At 35.0% G+C, this 20,292-nt stretch overlaps 2 protein-coding genes across 4 annotated transcripts in view; one reads left to right on the top strand and one right to left on the bottom strand.

Moving 5' to 3' along the window:
• Positions 1-20,292, bottom strand: part of LOC120624873 (WD repeat-containing protein 7) — a 191,710-nt gene that overhangs the window by 114,988 nt on the left and 56,430 nt on the right. The gene's annotated exons all lie outside the window — the stretch shown is intronic.
• LOC120624880 (cuticle protein 1-like) lies at positions 13,373-17,820 on the top strand. Its single transcript, XM_039891640.1, has 3 exons — positions 13,373-13,439; positions 16,580-16,780; positions 17,061-17,820. The coding sequence occupies exons 1-3, from the start codon at positions 13,428-13,430 to the stop codon at positions 17,313-17,315; spliced, it is 468 nt and encodes a 155-aa protein (XP_039747574.1). The 5' UTR covers positions 13,373-13,427; the 3' UTR covers positions 17,316-17,820.

The following is a 20,292-nucleotide window of genomic DNA, read 5'->3' as shown; positions in this document are numbered from 1 at the left end:
AAGGTTTGACAGTGTACACTATCAATTGTCCAAGTCCTCGGGCTTATTCCGGTGATTTAATTGATTCAATTGTACAAAAATCTCAAATTTTTATGTCGAGTGAAACTTTGTTGTCTGATAATGAGATAACTAAATAATGCGTTATAATAAAACTTTCAATGTATTAAATACTTTTTTCTATTATTATTGTCGTTTTCTCTACAAACGTAGAATAAGGCGAAAGAATACATTTTTGAAAGATTTTTATCTTTTTACAAATGAAAGGAGTATAACTTATAACGCGTGTACATAAGTACACACACGTTTTTTTTAAACTAGGTTTTACTAGTTGCTAGCAAAAAAATTACGAAATGCTAATGCAAACTTGTCAAAAATATTAAAACCATCTAACCAACTGTTGCCCACTTTTTGTCGGCGTTTATTACGGTTATTTTTATAAATCCCTCTAGAACCGTTTGTTTTGTGTACTTGTCACTTTTGTCACTTTGCAATTGTGCGTTTCAATGTCATGACATCTGTCGATGCTAAGCTCAGAAAAAAAAAAGTGGGCCAGTCTTTGGGGACAACCCATAGAAGTGAAAACCAAATCCACGTACAAGCGTGCGGGGACGATGACGCCAGTTTCATGAGTTTTGTTAACACAAAAAGTGCTCAAGGAATTTTGAAGTGAAACATCACTAAGCGATGTTTCACTTCAAAATTCTGAAACAAAACACTAGACACATTTTCTGCAAGAAAGTGTATGAGCCGTCAGTAAAGTCGTAATAAAACAACGGAGATAAACGCGCAACGCACCGGGCGTAATAAAGGTCGTCGAAAATTGCTGATGAAATACTGAGAATACGTTGCGAGGGTGGTAGGCGCGGTCCTTCTACACTGTTATCAGTTTAACACTAAAGCGTAGTTGCTTGTTTAATTACGTAACCAATGTCTGAGAAACCGAGCAAGCTTAGCTGAATCTTTCTTACTTTCTTTGTGCTTAAAGGAAGATATAGGCTTACAACATTGAATTAAATATTTTCATTTCTATTACAGGTTGTGTGACGAATGAAATAAACATTCTGCCAGTCCTACATATTTCTTTATAGTGCAATTACCGGCCTACTACACGGAACGGGTCTCCTAGAACGAGAAGGTTTAAATAGTAGACATACGGAGTAACTTAAAATTTAATTTTTAAGTATTAAAATTTAAAGTCTATGATGTGTCATACGAGTACGAGCCGGGGTTCTCGGTCTCCTCGAAAAGCACGGCGTAAGGTTTAAGTCGTAACCACTAGGCTGAAAAGTGGACTCCTTACGCCTTTGGGGAAATTATGGAGGACTCTCAGGCATTTCCTCTCGCTGTTTTCCTTCACCCTTGAATAAAGTCGCATTTTGATTGCAAGTGTCTTTTATGCAAATTTAGTACGTCTCCTATACAGGTCGCAAGTATCTTTTATGCAAGTTTATCACGTCTCGTATATAGGAAGAAAGCGTATTTTATGCAGGTTTAGTACGTTTCGTATACAGGAAGAAAGTATCTTTTATGCAGGTTTAGTACGTTTCGTATACAGGATGAAAGTGTCTTTTATGCAGGTTAAGTATGTTTCGTATACAGGATGAAAGTGTCTTTTATGCCGGTTTAGTACGTTTCGTATACAGGTCGCAAGTGTCTTTTATGAAGGTTTCGTACGTTTCGTATACAGGATGAAAGTGTCTTATATGCAGGTTAAGTATGTTTCGTATACAGGATGAAAGTGTCTTTTATGCCGGTTTAGTACGTTTCGTATACAGGTCGCAAGTGTCTTTTATGAAGGTTTCGTACGTTTCGTATACAGGATGAAAGTGTCTTTTATGAAGGTTTCGTACGTTTCGTATACAGGATGAAAGTGTCTTATATGCAGGTTAAGTATGTTTCGTATACAGGATGAAAGTGTCTTTTATGCCGGTTTAGTACGTTTCGTATACAGGTCGCAAGTGTCTTTTATGAAGGTTTCGTACGTTTCGTATACAGGATGAAAGTGTCTTATATGCAGGTTAAGTATGTTTCGTATACAGGATGAAAGTGTCTTTTATGCCGGTTTAGTACGTTTCGTATACAGGTCGCAAGTGTCTTTTATGAAGGTTTCGTACGTTTCGTATACAGGATGAAAGTGTCTTATATGCAGGTTAAGTATGTTTCGTATACAGGATGAAAGTGTCTTTTATGCCGGTTTAGTACGTTTCGTATACAGGTCGCAAGTGTCTTTTATGAAGGTTTCGTACGTTTCGTATACAGGATGAAAGTGTATTTTATGCAGGTTTAGTATGTATCGTATGGGTACAGAAAGCAAGTGCGGTTTATGCGTGTATAGTACGTCTCGTAAACAGGTCGCAACTATATTTCATGCAAGTTTAGCACGACTCGTATACAGGTCGTAAGTGTCTTTTTGCACGGCGTAATTCAGGGACCAGAGAATAACATAAGTAAACATAAAAAAAACACGTATACTAAATCGCATGCAACAACTAATAGGAATTAAAATATCCTCTTTAACTAAAGACTGACGGCGCCTAAGCGACCTAGTGACAAAGCGAATAATGTCAAAGGTATGCTGAACGAAATTCGTTATGAGATACCACCCACACCACGCTCGAATACCAGCTATCACGTACTCCGAACAAAGGTCTATATAACAAATAATCGAATTTAACGCTTCATTGTGCATGAAATAGTTTATTATGTACTATTTATAGACGTATCAGTATTGGTTTTGCAATCGGATCTCAGGCGAACGTGAAAGCTACATATTGACCTATATTACAGTAGTAGTAGTAGGGCAAATTTCTTTCGCTAAGCAGCATTGCTGCAATGCTGTTTTGCGGTCTGAAGGGCGTCTGTGTGATTACAGACACATGAGGCCTAAAATCTACGCCTCGGGTTAATGGATCAGACAGGGTGTAACAAATTTGAAGCATTTTAATAGGCATTAGCATCTTGAACTCCGAGAATAATAATTCAAGATCCGTTTAGTGACCCGTGCAGCTTATTTCTTACAAAACTTAAAACAAATCTCATGTATTAATATTAGCTAAATAGTTTTGTTCATTGTAAATCAAGACCTAGACATAAGGTGAAGCATGTTGACTTATTTATAGCACCTGCGCACATACAGCACATTTCCTAGCATCCTTGCCGTTCGCGGGACACTCTCCGTCGTCCTTCCTCATACCGACGAGTGTTCGCTCGAAAACTGGTAACGAGCGAGTAAGTAATTAAAGCATTCAGTGCAAGTATCCAGTGTATGATGGATTTAGCGCGCTTTTGTTCGTTTGGACGACCGTCACACCGTTGCTATTATTTAACATTATAACGTACTATTTTATTTATTTGACGACCTGTTACACAACTTTGACGAGCTTTGACGGTGATTTTAAGTCGGGTTAGCGATTTCGAGAGTAATTTTGAAACTTGTAATTTCTGAATTTCCTTAAGTCTGGACTGGTGACAAATACATGCCAGGCGATTTAGCGTTCCGGTACGTGGAAACCGTTAAGAGGTTGCTCGTACTATTAACTCGACAGGAATTAATTTTAATAAAAAGCATCGACAGCCTAAAAAAATTATCTCGTTAAAGCTCTAATGCATCGCGTTTTTACACACAATAGAAATTCCTCGCTGGTTGGCTAGCCTATATTTCACGCAGCAACGGATCTACCCGATTTTATTGCGTTGTAATAGTAAAAGAGTCTCTTAAGATGGTACAGTTTTATCTTATCGCTAAAGGACACAATACAAAAGGAGTATATACTACTTTGACTTTGTTTTTGATTTCATGTATGTATGTTTGTTTGTATTAAGTATTGTTAAAAACCTAACAATATCATGTAGAGTCTATTACTTTTTTGATTCAATATGGCCGCTGTACGGCACAATTTTCCAATGTGAAAATTCTCACAGTATTCAGCAGTCGTGTTTTTGGTTTTCCAACTCGCAATATTAGTACAAATCTGTGAAGAAGTTCCACCCAAAGTTTCTATCATTGTTAGTAGTAGTTGCAAAGTTTTTCGCGAATGGTGACTAAGTACTTGTACATAGAACATAGTACATAGTCAACCTCATCATCATCATATCAACCCATTACCGGCCCAATACAGGGCGAGGCTCTCCTCCCACAATTCGAAGGGGTTAGGCTTTAGGCCACCACGCTTGTCCAATGCAGATTGGGGGACTTCAGACGCGTTTGAGAACATTATGAAGAAATGCAAAGGAAATGCTAAGACTTGCTGGTTTCCTCACGATTTATGCCTCCACCGTCGAAGCAAGTTATATTTTAATTACTGATTTTATTTTACTTTAATCACGAGATTCGAACTCGGCCCTCCAAAAGTAAAGCCGAAATCCTAACCACTAGGCTATCACCGCTATATAGAACACAGTATTAAAGCTTAATTTATATAAAAGACTAGCTGTTGCCCGCGACTTCGTCTGCGTTTGATTTTGTTTTTAAAGCATTCAGTATCGCTAAGCCTTAAATTAGTATAGTAGTATTATATATATATAACATGTGACTGTCAATTAATTATAGAAAAATAATTTGCAATAAAATAAAATTGCGACTATAATTAAAAATCTAAACTATCCTATCTCTTAAGTTGGAACAGACTGCTCACGGTGTGCCAATATAATTTAAAATCGGTTAAGTAGTTTAGGAGTCCATCGCGGACAAACATCGTGACAAGAGATTTATATATATAAAAGATTATTTACTTCTTAGTTGGTATAACAATTTTCTCCGATCGGCTTTTCTTTTTGTTATTTTTTTTAATTTGTATTTTCCCAAAAATATGGATCCTTTACACTCAACTCATATCGTCCTTCACTTTACAATATAAAGCTCAAATCATGTAATACCGTATTATGAGATCCGTGTGCCAAACCGACCGTGCTCCAATTTCACAGGAAACCTAATACTAGATCGTCTGACATGGTACACTTGACAAGGCGATGTTGAACTAAATTGGAGCTAGTTTTAAGGGCGTACCTTTGCAGCGAATATTAGATGGATAGCTTTGTTTTTCTTAATATCATTCAACTATGACGAAAATACGATGGCTTTTATGGCATTTTTTCCCTTTAACCCACAAGTTAAAAGCAATCTCTTACATGAATGCACATGTATGTCCATTTACATACATTGCAGGCGATTTCGGAGTTTTTAAATACCACCGTTATACTTCCTTTTGGCGGGTTAGGGAATAATGATGAGAGTAAATTTCTTCGATGCGCGCGCACACCGTCACAAAAAACTGACACCCTGAAGTTAGCTAAGAGGTTTGACAGTGTACACTTTCAATTATCCAAGTCCATACCAAGTCTGCGAGCTCATGCCGGTGATTTAATTGATTCAATTGTACAAAAATCTCAAATTTTAATGTTGAGTGAAACTTGGTTGTCTGATAATGAGTCTATTAGTATTCCAAATTTAATTATGTTTATTATGTCCATTTCATTAATTATGTAGAAATATTTTGTGTATATTTAAATAAACTTTATTTAACTAGATAATACGTTATAATAAAACTTTCTATGTTTTAAATACCGTGTTTGTATTGTTAGTGTAGTTTTTTTTACAAATGTAGAATAAGGCGAAAGATACAATTTTAGCAAAGATTTTTATCCAGTTACGCCAAAGAAGCATAACTTCAAACGAGTGTACACCCAAGTACACACGCGTTTATTTTAATAACAATCCCAAATAGATGACCCACCCGAAGGTAAGTAGAAAAAACATTAATTAAATAAATAAATATACTACGACAGTACACACACCGCCATCTAGTCCCAAAGTAAGAGTAGCTTGTGTTATGGGTGCTTGGATGAGTGATGAATATTTTTTATGAATAATTTACATAAATACTTATAAAATTCAGATAAACGCCCAGACACTGAATAACATTAATGTCCATCACACAAACATTTTCCAGTTGTTGTGGGAATCGAACTCACGGCCTTGTCTAGAGAAAGCAGGATAGCTGCCGACTGCACCCATAGGCCGTCGAATGTTAAATGTAATGATGAGGATATAGCATTAATATATAAAACCGGATACCTACAGACCAAACTAAATACTAGGATTTCATAAATGGACCCGTACCAACCGCTGTTACGCAACTGCGTTGGCCTCTCGTCGAAGGCTGTAGACTTTATCCCTATGTGTTATGTATTGAATAGCTACAAATTACGATCACATCCGATTGTAATTACAATTTTTTTTATGAAGTAATTATTGGATATAATTAAGCGTAGCCATTGATGATGTCCGTGGTATACAATGAAGAATAGGCGTGATTTGCTGTAGATATAAAAACAATTTTTGACAAAAAGAACCGAACTTGTTATACAACTATAAATCAAGAAATAAATATTTTCTACACACATTGTATTAATAAATCAATACGACTCTCCGATTTACAAGATGTATATTAAACTCCACGTAGGGCTGCCTGGGCTCAGAAATTCAAATTTGTAACTTTTTGTATATTGCATATTAATGTTTCATGTAAGTTCTTTTGTTTTAGTTCAGTTTTTAATTATTCTGTTATTTAATTGTGTAGATTGTGTAGATGGTAATGACAAGGTTGCTTGGAAGCATCCGACTCCGCTTTTATCTCTCACAAGATAGAAAAATGAATGTTAAAATGTAAATTGTTGATGTTGGAAAAGAGCAACTGCTGAGTTTCATGCCGGCTTCTTCTCGGTAGAATCTGCCTTCCGAACCGGTGGTAGAGTCACTACAAACAGACAGACGTGACGTTTCAAAAGTGCTTATATTAAGCCAACTTGAAATAAATGAATTTTTAATTTTGAATTTTGGGTCATAGTTCCCAAATAAAAATAAATAAAAAATAAATAATTTTTTAAGTCTGTGCCAAGTAAAACGTAGTAGGTACGTAAGTGTGTTCTCCCGGCACTTCACCATCAGCTCTTTTATTGTGACAAGCATAAATTGTTTACCTATGATATACAATAATCGAAATGCAACCAGTTTAATACTTATTATTGTGTAATCCCGGTGGCCATCTGTGGTCTTCCACATCAGTTTCACACGACCAAATAGTGCTTTTCGATAACAAATGTTCAAGCTACTTAAAAAAATATTTAAATCGCTAAAGGTGTCCCTATAATATTTGAGGAGTTCGCTCAATATCTTCAGGTATCCTTCAACAGATCTCGAGCTGATGAAAATGGGAATTATGTAGTCTCAAACAAAAAAATAATGTTTCTTTAGACGGCCAATTGGCGCAGTGGGCAGCGACCCTGCTTTTTGAGTCCAAGGCCGTGGGTTCGATTCCCACAACTGGACAATGTTTGTGTGAAGAACATGAATGTTTTTTAGTGTCTGGGTGTTTATATATATATTATAAGTATTTATGATTATTATTTATAAAAAATATTCATCAGTTATCGTAGTACCCATAACACAAGCTACGCTAACTTTGGGACTAGATGGCGATGTGTGATGATGTGTCGTAGTATATTTATTTATTTATTATTTATTTTATTATAAATAACAGAGTTCTGAGCTGAGAATAAAAAGAGACAGATAGACAGGTAATCTACAGCCGAAACGATTGAATGCAGAAAATTGTAATTTTTGATAAAAGAATATTCTTACAAATAAAAATTAGCGTTTCTCTAGTCCAAAACCTCACCAAGTTTCACGGAAGGGAAAAATATCACAAGATTAATGTAGACGGATCCAAAAATACCTCGTGTTATTTTCTCACTGAAGAACTCAACGCGCTTTTATAGCAGACAAAAATAAAAAAGTTGAAAATTCTTGTTAATAATAATGTTAACGTTAGTATGCTCAGGCTGAAAATGATTTTATGCTTTTTACTATGATTTAACAAACTAAAAGTGATTTTAGTCTTTAATATACGGAGCACCTTCTAAATTCGGTTGTATTTCCTATTTTAAGGCTTATTACTAAAGAATTTATTGAAAAATCATGTTTCAAACTAATTTTGGCCTTATTTTCGCCTGTTTGATGGAAACCGGGATAATACAATAATACGGAGACATTTCACGTATTCGTGTCGTAAATAATCTTGCTCTTAAGTTGGCGCACTTATTATGAAACTCGGGTTTTTTGTTCGTTAAAAACCTTTTTTAAAACATATTATAATGAATTTTATAGTTATTTTTTAAACCCCGACACAAAAACGACGGGGTGTTAGAAGTTTGACGTCTCTGTGCGTAAAGCTTGTTCAAAAAACACGGCAGCACGGTGCAGCAGCAAAATTATCCGCTTGTCGCATATTATAGCAAAACTAGCAGACCCCAGCGCCATCTGTCGGGCTGATTTATGAATCTAAACCATCCAGGGTGCCACCCAAACGACTACCAAAAAAATCATTCAAATCGGTCCAGCCGTTTAGGAGGAGTTCAGTGACATACACACGCACACAAGAAATATATATATAAGATGGATTGCAATCAGTCCACAAAGACTTGTAAAAACTTAATCTAAACTGATTAATGAATTTATTCTATGCTCGCTATGAACCTTATATGTTCTCTCGTTTATTCAATAAACATACGAGTAATAGTCATGTATTTAACACTTATTGTGCTCGTGACTTCGCCCGTGTGACTTAGTACCAACTATAAACGATAAATGATAAATATTTAGCGGGTATAGTCTAGTGGTTAGGACTCACTCGGGAGTTCAAATTCGATTCCGGGCACACAACTCTAATTTTTCGGACTTATGTGCGGTTTTAAGCGGTGGAGGAAAACATCGTGAGGAAACCTGCAAACCTGAGAGTTCCCCATAACGTTCTCAAAGGCGTGTGACGTCTACCAATCTGCACTTGTCCAGTGTGGTGGACCCTCCCCCTTCTGAGAGGCCGACCCGAGGGCCGATAATGGGCTGATAACGATGATTTTAAATGCAAAAATGTCCGCTTGTTTTGTTTGTTGTTTCGTAATTGGCTGGCTGTTTCCAGTTAAACAAATGCAAATGTTTGGTTAGTAAAAATAAGCTTAACTTAGCTTTGATTTAAAAATAATTTTTAGCAACTTTCTGATAAATGCGATAGTTTGTCTGTTTGTTTGTTATTGATTGCCTATTTAAAGCACTGCACCACCTATCTGATACCATTATATCAATCTGGAGAGTATGTTTGTTTGTTTACTTGAACGCGATGATCTCAGGCACCACTGGTCTAATTTGAAAAATTATCTCAGTGCTGGATAGCCATATTATCGATGAAGGCTATAGGCTATATATTATCACGCAAAGACCAAAAGGCGCCTAGTATTAATTAAGAATGTTTCAAAATCGGGTTTTATTTTCTTTTTGAGAGCTTCCGTTACGTGCGCTGCGTAAACGGTTAAAGTTTCGATAAAATCATGTACCACAATGTTCTAAAAAAAGTCCCCGACAGCATATGTCTATTTTTTAAGTTTGACTCATACGCGGACGGAGTCGCAAGGGGCCGCTAGTTTTTAAAAAAATGTAGCACATAGATAGTTTTACAGACTTTGATGTCCTCCTGCCTCCTTGGCGCAGGTGCGAGTGCTGTTGTTTTAGTCATAGGGAGGTTGCGGGTTCGATCCTCGACAGGGGCAATTTGGGAATTTATAATTTCTGAATTTGATTTGAAATAGTCTAGTTACAACCACATCGACAAAAAAGAGTGCAAACAAGCGATTAAGTGTTTCGCTACGATACCGCATAGAAACAGATTAGGTGTATATAATGGGTTTAATGAAACTGCCTTAACCATTAGCCCGCTACCAGACCAGATGAAATTGAAACCAAGGGCCATCTTGTAGCGAAGTAAAAAAAAAATGTGTGCGTGTAACCTTTACGCGCAATTGAAGTAAAACTTCTCTGGCGTTCACGGCATATATCACTGAAATGATGAAATTTTAGCTAAAATAATAAATATCATATTATATTTTAAATATATTTATTATTCATGTGCTTTACAAAGATTATTCAAATGTTATATTAATATTATTCATTCGAAATAGGTACTTGAATGTCATCATAATTTTGTATGTATGAAATTAAAGGTTTGTGGTAACTAACTATAATGCGATAATAAATTTTACTCTCTAAATTTGCTACTTTTCTTGAAAATACAGCATCTATCGTTGTACCGAAACGCGTTGTTGATTGTCGAGTCGAGAAGTATTCGAGAAGTATTCTTCTAAAAAATTACCTAACGGCTGATATTGGAATTAGAATTCGACTGAAATTTGAAATATATTTTATTAACCGGTTGAATTTTTATTCACTTTGCTATTCACAATTGATCCGTTTTAAAATATTGTAAATATATAATCCTAATTGATTATGGCGTATAAGTCAAGAAGCGTGCAATATATGACATATACTTACGACCAATCCAAATTATTATTTTTGAATAGCGGAAACTACACAGACGTCTCACGTAAGCGTTACTTCCGTCAGAAAAAAGTCTGAGTTACTCCCTAGTCGCGTCTCTAGAAATTAAACTTCAAAAATAAATCCTATTAAGTTCCGGAAAAGCGCCTGACAGACAAACCAACAAACCGTTACTAAAGAATTTTATAAACAAGCAAACAAACGGACTAACTTTCTTGGTATGGAAGTAGGGATAGCGATTAATATGTTCATAGTTCATTTATGTTATTAGGTTACATGCTATGAGTTATGATCATATATGTTTTAGAGGTTTTATATGTTTTTCTATGAATTATTAAGGCTTGAATGTTGTAGCGCAAAAGGTCTTTTGTTTTGTGCACTTGCTACCTTCGGATTTCCTTATATATATATATATATATATATATATATATATATATATATATATATATATATATATATATATATATATAATATATATATATATATATATATATATATATATATATATATATTATAGATATATATATTATTATTATGATAATAATGATAAATGATGCTTATTATGATAATGATGATAATAATGATATATATATATCTATCATAATAAGCCTATTAACGTCTCCTAGAAATGGGAAATGTCCTATGATGTTTTCTTAATTATTTATGTCAATTTTGGGATATAAATTTAAAAATAAAGAAACCCACGACTTTCTATATCGTGTACATTATTGTACTAGTCAAGCCCTTACATTTGATACCAAAATTGGCCATGGAAAAAAACACACACAAAATCCAACACAAATGCACATACACACACAGATACGACACGCTTACACCCCGTAATTTTTCGAAGGGGATTAAAAATAATAAAGACAGGATAGATTTCTGATTACTTTGGTAACGTTTAATTTTACTTCCAAAACATGCAGGCCACGTAGCAAAAAAAGTCGCGTTTGAGTTTGCGATGTTCTGAAATCGAATTCAACCATGCCAAGTTCTTACTTCTGTTGTCAGCGTAGTCAGCAAAGTCGTAGCTCCAATTTTAATATTCATGTTTTGGGATTGATGGGATAAGCATTTTCCTCACAACGAGGGAGTTCCTAGTTAGACGAGCGCGCATAGTTCGCATCGGTGTGACAGGCGGCCGTCGGCGGGTACCTTAAATGTCAGGTGGTATGCGAGACACATTGTTTTTTCATTTGGCACCCCAAGCTTCCTGCTCCGCCTAGCTGATCTCTGCTACATTATCATCGGATAACATAGACTTGAGAATGATTAGAAGTGGAATTTTCATAGTAACATAATTAAATATTAAATAAAAAATAAAAAAAAACCCCGCGCAAATATTCCTCATTCTCTTTCAATTAGTGTACATTATTCAGCTAGTCAAGTAATTGCCCTTGAAAAAAAAAATGTTATGCGCCATTTTGTGGCAACGGGCGTCTAGGACTGATAATTATTATTAAACATAGCTAGGAATACTCCCGACGAATACACCTTTACAAAAAAAAAAAACGAAATCTAAATTTGTTTTGTTCTTCAAAAGCTACGATGCCATAGACAGACAGACACACGCGTCAAATTTATAACACCCCGTTGTTTTTGTGTCGGCGGTTAAAAACAACAAGTATCATATTTGTTTATAGCACGCTTTCAATAGTTGCTATCCAAGAAATCAAAACTTAAAACTATTTAGTTAGGAAAATCTAAAGCAAACTTTAGGCTAAGAGAAAATAACAGTCCCAACTGGCTGAACGTAGTAATTTGGAAACTTGGGATAATATTCTTAGAGCAACACACTCTCCCTAAGAGTGTTTAACAGAAACTTAGTTTGAAAGTCTGAAAGTGTTCAAGTTAAATCCATACTACTGGGTATTTGGGCTTTCGACTAAAAAATTAGATACACGACACATCGTTATCGAAATGGGAAGAAATTTGGGATAAAACTTTTTAGAAGAATATTTAATTCTCCAAATTATATCTATAGGCAATTCGACTTTTGTATCGGATAACCGCAACTTCATCTGTGTAGAATTTCTGATGAATCGTGAGATTAAGAAATTTTTCCGCGGTAACCTATACCAGAGTAATGAACACGAACACAATTCACCGTTTAAGCAAATGATATTTTAATCACTTAAAACGCACATAACTTGAGGCGCTGGGATTCGAACTCGGCCCCCTGAAAGTGAAGTCGAGCTTTTACCCCATGCGCTATCGCCGCTTCACAATTTAAGTCTAACTTTAAAATAATTGCTTTCAACGTGGAGGTTGAAAGGTTGTATAAAAGTAATATTTTGTTATTTCATCTCCATCAGCATAGATTTACGAAATAATGTTTTTTGCGTAAATTCCGTCGATCAATGATTGCGTCAGACCCGACACATAGCGTTTTAGGTAGCATTTTAGTTGGCTACGTTCTGAAATCAAATCTAAGAAGTAAAACTCTCTTCTAAGAAGCAAAACCTAGGGACTAACTACCATAGTTGTTCTAACTAATTATTTTACGCATTTAAAAAAAAACAACATCCTTTTTTTTATGTGTGCCAATGTTATTGTACAGACCTCGTTTACTAATTTGCTTGCTTATACTGCAACAAAAAAAAAAATGTAATTAGTGCAACTATGGTAGTCTAGAATCTAAGAGGATTCATGAATTTAGGATGATCATTAATAAATAATTATTAATGTACGTACGTACTCGTACGGAACTAAAATGTAATATATCAGACTTAAATTAATACTCGACATAAACTTACACTGAAAGCCAGTCTTCAAACCGAGACAACCTTTCACGAGCCAATTAAAAAAAAAAAAGCCGTGACCATATCATCTGTCACTTGAAGAACTTGAAAAAAATATTCCAGTACAAAAACAGGGCGCCTCTATATTTTTAAATGCCACAAACAAAACAGGTAAGTAGGTACTTTATCGTAGCAATGATTACGGGCACTTTCAACGTACACAAGACACGTATAAAAGACCCAAGCACCACCAACAGAACATTCAGTAGCTCTCGAGTAGTCTGACAAAGAAGTTCACGATGAGATTCCTGGTAAGATATTAATCTTATCAGTTCTATATAACAATTAAAAAAAATATTTATAACAAGGGAAACGCAATCGTGACATAAAAAGAAGCCAATTTTTCGATCGCGGGAAACTTTCATCTTGACAGAAAAACGAATCTTATCGTTTTGTGACCAAGAAACACCCTATTTTTATCATTGTTCTTTGACATGAACCGTGTTACCAAATTAAAGAAAAAATTGCATAAAAACATATTTTCTTCAACGATTTAATCATTATTGTAACTTAACAAGTTCAATGGAATTCATGATAAAAGTGTCAATTGATAGCGTTTCTCATGTTGTAATTTAGTGGTGTAAGGACCTGTGCTTCATAAAAAACCTATTCGTACATCGACATCAAGGCAAAGGAACATACATCATACAGGATTTTTTTGTTTTTTTTTGGTTAATATTGTATTTTATTTAAAGGGCTATTAAATATCCATATTAGACATTTACGATTTTCTATGCTATTTGTTCTTATTATTAACTCGAAGTGACATTTCTCTATCTTTTTTTGTAGTCAATGCCCATCTTCTTTATTGCCATCTCTTTTTCCTTGATACACCAAAGTCAATAAGTTTGTCTCGCTCGTATTTGTTTTGATATTGCTATTTAAGTTAAGTCCAATCACCATTTTCACTGTCAAAAGTAGATAGACTTGATTATGACGTTAATTAATGATTATTCAAACTTTAAGATCTGCTGATCCGCATGACACTATTTAAAATATAATGTTATATTTTTTCAAAAATTTGGTCTGAAACAATATCAATGTATGTAACTAACTATATAAATTATGTTACAACAACGCAAAATATTCCCAAACTAACATAAAGGAAATCTTATTTACGGTAAAGATATAACCATTTTACTCTAATTACGGTAAATAAACGATAAAGTGCCTTCGTTTCGTAATACAACCAAAATCATACGTAATCTATATCAACCATCATTACTAACTTGTAACGTGTTATCCAAAAATCGTCTTTAACAAGAGTGAAATAAAGTATATAAGGTCATGACGGAGATATCTCAGGAGATCTTATCGAATTGGTTCGTTTTACGGTCACTTACGCGCTTTGCATACTCGCCGGTGGTGGTCAAGGGCGCCGTCAAAGAATAAACTTTTGAACGTAGACGCGTAAATTAAACATAATTACCTATTATCAAAATTTGGAGGAATGCACCTAATTAAATTTATTTAAATTGCCTCTTTGGCTTGAATATTGTAGTAAGATATTAACAATCGAAAGTATGTATGTATTTCTTAGGTTAAATTACTATTTGAACTCAATGCATAGCACATACACACTTGAAACTATAATGCCATTTCTTTGGAAAATTGACTGGCCTAAAAACGTATACCAAAAACGAGATTAGCCAAAATAATCTTCTAAACAAATCAGACTCGCGTAGATTATTACCAATGGGAATCGAGCCAAGGGCCTCGTGATTTGTAGTCGAATATGCTAACCCCCAATCCAACGGGGCAGTTAAGTAATGAAACTTATATGTATGCAGAATCCATCGCGCGTTCGAAATGGATATGCGAACACCAAATGCGGACTATTTCATAAGGTTGTGACCGAATATGGTTCTATACAATATGTGGAAGGTCATAGAAGTACTAAACTGAGGGTTGTTACAAATAAAGAAGTGGCTATTTAATTACGGGTTCTAAGGGGTAACTTGTTCTTCGCGTTATTCACCATGTCTACAATAATTAATCGCTCTTTCTCATGAGAGAGAGGATTATAGTCTTGTCTCACCACCACCATAGCTTTCCTCTTTTTCTTTTATCTGTGGTCATGTTAGCAAAGTAAGCTTTTGTTTATAATATCAAAAGCATTTTAAGAAAAAAAAAACCATAAAATGATATTGTAAGTTAGGGAACTATTTAAAGGAAATATACGCATTTTGTAAACCTTAATGAGGTATGACTTTCATAATAAACTAAATCGTATCAATTAAATTAAATATATCAAAATAAAAACTCGTCATGTATCCTGGCTCTATATGGAAGCAATTACATTGCCAATGAAAACGGAAGGCATCGTAGACGGGCTATAAACATTGGCGCTAATATTAATGATTATAGACGAACATTTATGAAAATCATATCATACACGTAGCAACCTCAAGGTTCCTTCAAATGCTTATTGATCATTGCAAACAATGTTTATTTAGATTATACTCTTGTACTTTTACTTCTTGATGTCTAAACTGATTTCAATACATGTTTTTATTAATTTAAAAGAATCATCTGCTTAGTCACATTTAAATTTTATGATTATCTCCCAGAGTCCATACAAAGTAGCACGATGAGTGCATATAATATAGAAAATCATTGCTAAAAGAGAGACTGTATAATTAATTACAGTCAATAGCTGTTACAGTTGTTTAACTTGACACAGCGAAGTAACGAGTTCCGTTTTTTGACATCTTAATGGCTATACAATTGCAGTTGCAGATTGCAGAAAAACTAGCCCGTTGATGAGTTCGTACTTCGTAAACCACAAATAATTTACATAAACACATCCACCCATTATTTTTATCGATCAACAATAACGATGCATAGTTTCGATAATTGATTCATTAAAGGTTTAACAATGGATTAAAGTACCAAGATGGTTAAAATTCAATTGATCATATCCCAGCAAATAACAAGCATATATTATTATCAAGTTGTTACAGAATATGTGTTTATTTAGAGAGTATAATGTTTAATGGTATTTATATAATTTCCGAACCGGTGGCAGCATCCGATAGGCGTAAACATTAATTAAGTCCGAACCGAAATTAAAAGTTTTAATCATAGATTATCTACTCTTATTAAATTCATAACTGTTTACATTCAAATTTAAATTTTTTATTAAGTTCATCTATGCAAATGTGTTCATAGCTGAATAAAGTTTCTGAGGACGATTCCAAGTCCTCCGGAAATGTTTCAATAATAATAATCTTTGAAATTAATCACCAATCAACCATTAAGATTTTTTAGATCATATCCAATTAATATTTTATTGAATCTAGTGAGTAATCAACCTGTGATCGATCATTTTTAACTAATATCAATGCATTTGTCATGTTATAACTTAACAATATTTCTTTTTCCTCAACAGATCGCTTTCGTTGCCATCCTCGGCTATGCTTCGGCTAGCGCCATCCTCTCCCCCCTCGTCTACGGCCACAACGCCGGAGACGTGCAGGCAGCCGCCATCGACGCGACTGTCGCGGCGCAAGACACCGTCCGCGCCCTAGGAGAAGGCCAGGCCCGCGCTAACGAAGCCGCCATCCAATACAACACTGAGGCAGTCCGTCAGGTAATTAAATAAACATATTAGTCAACGCGACTGTTGCAACCCTAACGCGACTATCGCATCTGACAAGCTATCACCGCATTTGTCCACTTCCCTTTGGACTTTATTAAAAGTAACGGTCTAGTAACTACTTAAATCAGGTCAATGGAATACCTAAATGTCAGGCCGACTAGACAATAGAACTTCTCCATGTCTGCAAACTGAATAATTCTTGTTTCAATTGTCTTCTCTAATATTCTACGATTGCTTTATAAAGCTCTAACGATATTTTTCCATCGTCCAGGTCGCTGAGTCCAACCGTAACATCCACGAGAACGCTTACTGGGGCAACGTAGCCGCTTCCCAGAACCTTGTCGCCGCTGCGCAATCCCAGGTCGCCGCTGTTGACGGAGCTCTTGCCGGAGCCCGCGCTGCTTACGCCGCCGCTCCCCTCGCTTACGCCGGCGCTCCCCTCGCCTACGCCGGTGCTCCCCTCGCCTACGCCGGCGCTCCCCTCGCCGCCTACGGTGCCTACCCCTACGGAGTCCGCGCTTGGTAAACCGATTACCGACCCACTAACTAGTCGATATATTTAGTGATACTCAAAACCAACGTCACTAAGCCCTCGATCTATTTTAGTGATACTAAAAATTAACATGATTAAATACAACCCAGCTTTTTAGCAGTTTATTTGGTGATGTTAATTTAGGTAAATACGAAAGCAGCCTCAACAAACTACTTTAGTTATTTGGTGAGACCGCTTCCGTACCAACTATTACTGACAAAGTATAACCCTTTGTCAGTAAAAGTAATAGCCACGTCAGTATATCAAACGGTTAACCGAATTTGCTCAACGGACATGAATACAAAGGTCTCATACAGTAACTCTCTTTGTATATAAGCGAATCTCATGCCACCACTGCCAAAGTGCTGTAAATAAACAACGCAATACATTTTTTTTACAAATTTCGGTTGTAATTTTATACGTTTTTAAATATTATTTTCTTAATATCAACGCAAATCAACTACCATCACCCGTTTTGTAAATAAAATGTTTGGAGTAACGAAAATTTATTGTTTTTATATTATCCCTTATTTATAGTTCGAACTACCTGAACTTTTATTATTCAGATCTGTTATTAAAGACATGATAAGCAGCAACGTCAGCTGACACGCATATTTTGCTAAGTATAAAGATGCTCTGTGCATTCTCAAAATAACAAAATAATTAAAGCAATAACACGGATTAGTGATCGCAATTAATGGGTAGTGTTCTCTGTTATACTATACTACGATATACGACATACGTTCGACATTGTTCTACGATAACACATCGTCATCTAGCCCCAAAGTAAGCGTAGCTTGTGTTATGGGTACTAAGATGATTGATGAATATGTTTATGAATAATATACATAAATACTTAGAAAATACAGATAAACACCCAGGAACAGAAAAACATTCATTTTCATCACACACACCGGAAAGATGAGGTGAAGTTTTAACTGCATTATGACCGGCCGTCATCATAATCCAAAATTTAATTGATTCTCCTTTTTTTAATCTAGTTGACAAAGCGTTGAAGAGAAGTTTCAAAGTAATTCATTAAACTATTGCCTTTTTTTTATTTAATAATACCAATAACAGGTAAAGCATTGATCATCAGATCATCATAATCCTCATCAGCCTTAATGAATGATTTGCTGCAGGATAGTGACCTCTTCCATGAGATGTAGAGTTTATATCTCCGATGAGATGTAGATGTCTCTTATGACTTGTTCGAAGAGGAATCCAGACTTTTAGGGATACATAATGATTGCAGGTGCTAAATATAATGACGAAAGACCTGCTAACTCGCACTACAGTACTGATATATCCTTTAAAACGTAACACAGTACAGAAATAATTAATTCCAGTCATTATATCAAATACAAAACTGGTATACCAATTTGCGACATTACGATGAATGTAGACAGACACAAATGAATAAATTTTTATAGACACAACGAATAATTATAATGATCTTAGAGAAGTGCCTCAAGGTATAAAAAAGGAAGACGGACTTTATAAGTAGATAGATAGATATAGACCCTAAATAGACTGAAGACGAAAAGAAAATACAAAAGTATACTTCAGTCTATCGACGGATACAAAAAAGGAGTGAGAGTGTAGATAAAGTGAAATTGAGAACTAAGCAAACATTTATTGTTCTTCGGTACACATTGGTTCTACCTGGCATCGTGATGAGTTACAGGAGCGTTTTAAAGTAAATAGCTTCGGATGCTATAGCTTTTTCTTACAAGTTAAAGCTTTTTTTTTATTCCAATCTATATAACCACTAAACTTTTTTTTACAATCTATACATGAATAATAATGTGGTTTCAATAAATTAAAAAAAAACCGACTTCAACATACGCCCAGGAACTAAACTGCAAAAAAAAATACTTGTTTCTACCGGCGATCTAATTAAATTTTAGAACACAAACGCTACTAACTTGTGACCTAAACATGATATTTAGATATATTCCCTCATGTAATCATGTAGTACATATTTTTTTATGTATCATCGATACTTTTCTCAGCGCACGCCAAATAATGAACTTTATGGGCAGAAATTTGGTACTTTGGGTTAATTTATTGTTGATTTTTTGTTATTTAATCTATAAATCAAATAATATTCCTAATTTTTGTCACACGCTCCACCGATTTCGATAAAATGAAAATGAATGAAAGTATGCCCTTTAAAACTAAGAAAGAATTTTTCAAATCAGTTCAGGCGTGTTGGAGTAACCGAGGAATATACATTTAAAAAAAAAGATTCCGACGAATTGAGAACCTCCGCATTTTAGAAGTCTTCTCACCGCCTTACTGATCTACTGAATAATCACACAATCTCAGTATCTATTCTGCCTATTAATTATTTAATTTGAGGTTGTAGATATTATTTAATTTAGTTTATTTTAATGCATTTTGTCAAATAAAAATCTTAACAATCTTAATAAGCGACAATTTCGTTTGGGAATCGACATAAGCATCGGTTTACTTCCATTCGGATTCCAGTCGATACCCTAGTTATACTTATAGTACGTGCAAAGACTTACCGGGTCAGCTAGTCTTACTTGAATTCCATGAAGCAGGTTTATGTATCTGTTGTTCACTTACCTATAACAAAAAAGCGGTGTTTAAAAAACTAATCACAAAATAAGGGTTCCACTTCGAGTACGCAGTATGACGACCGGTCCTTATCGGCCTGTCAGAATATAGAAATGTATGTTTTGTTTTTTTCGACAATTAACTCTTGTTTTCCTTATCCTAACGTTGCCGTTGCCTGGCAGAGATCGCTACTAAGCGATAAGGCTGCCTTTTGTATACTGCTGCTGTCTGTGTTTTTTTTATTCTTCTTCTGTTTTTTTGTGTGCAAATAAAGAGTATAAATAAATAATTGAAAATGGGAAAGTTATTGATATATTGCACTATACACAGATTTATCCGGTTGTCGCCAATTATAGCACGAGTATCACGTTTTTTTTTTAAATAA

This window comes from Pararge aegeria, chromosome 7, assembly GCF_905163445.1.
Source record: "Pararge aegeria chromosome 7, ilParAegt1.1, whole genome shotgun sequence".
NCBI classification, from domain to species: Eukaryota; Metazoa; Arthropoda; class Insecta; order Lepidoptera; family Nymphalidae; genus Pararge; species Pararge aegeria.
This window is presented reverse-complemented; position numbering and strand designations above follow the sequence as displayed.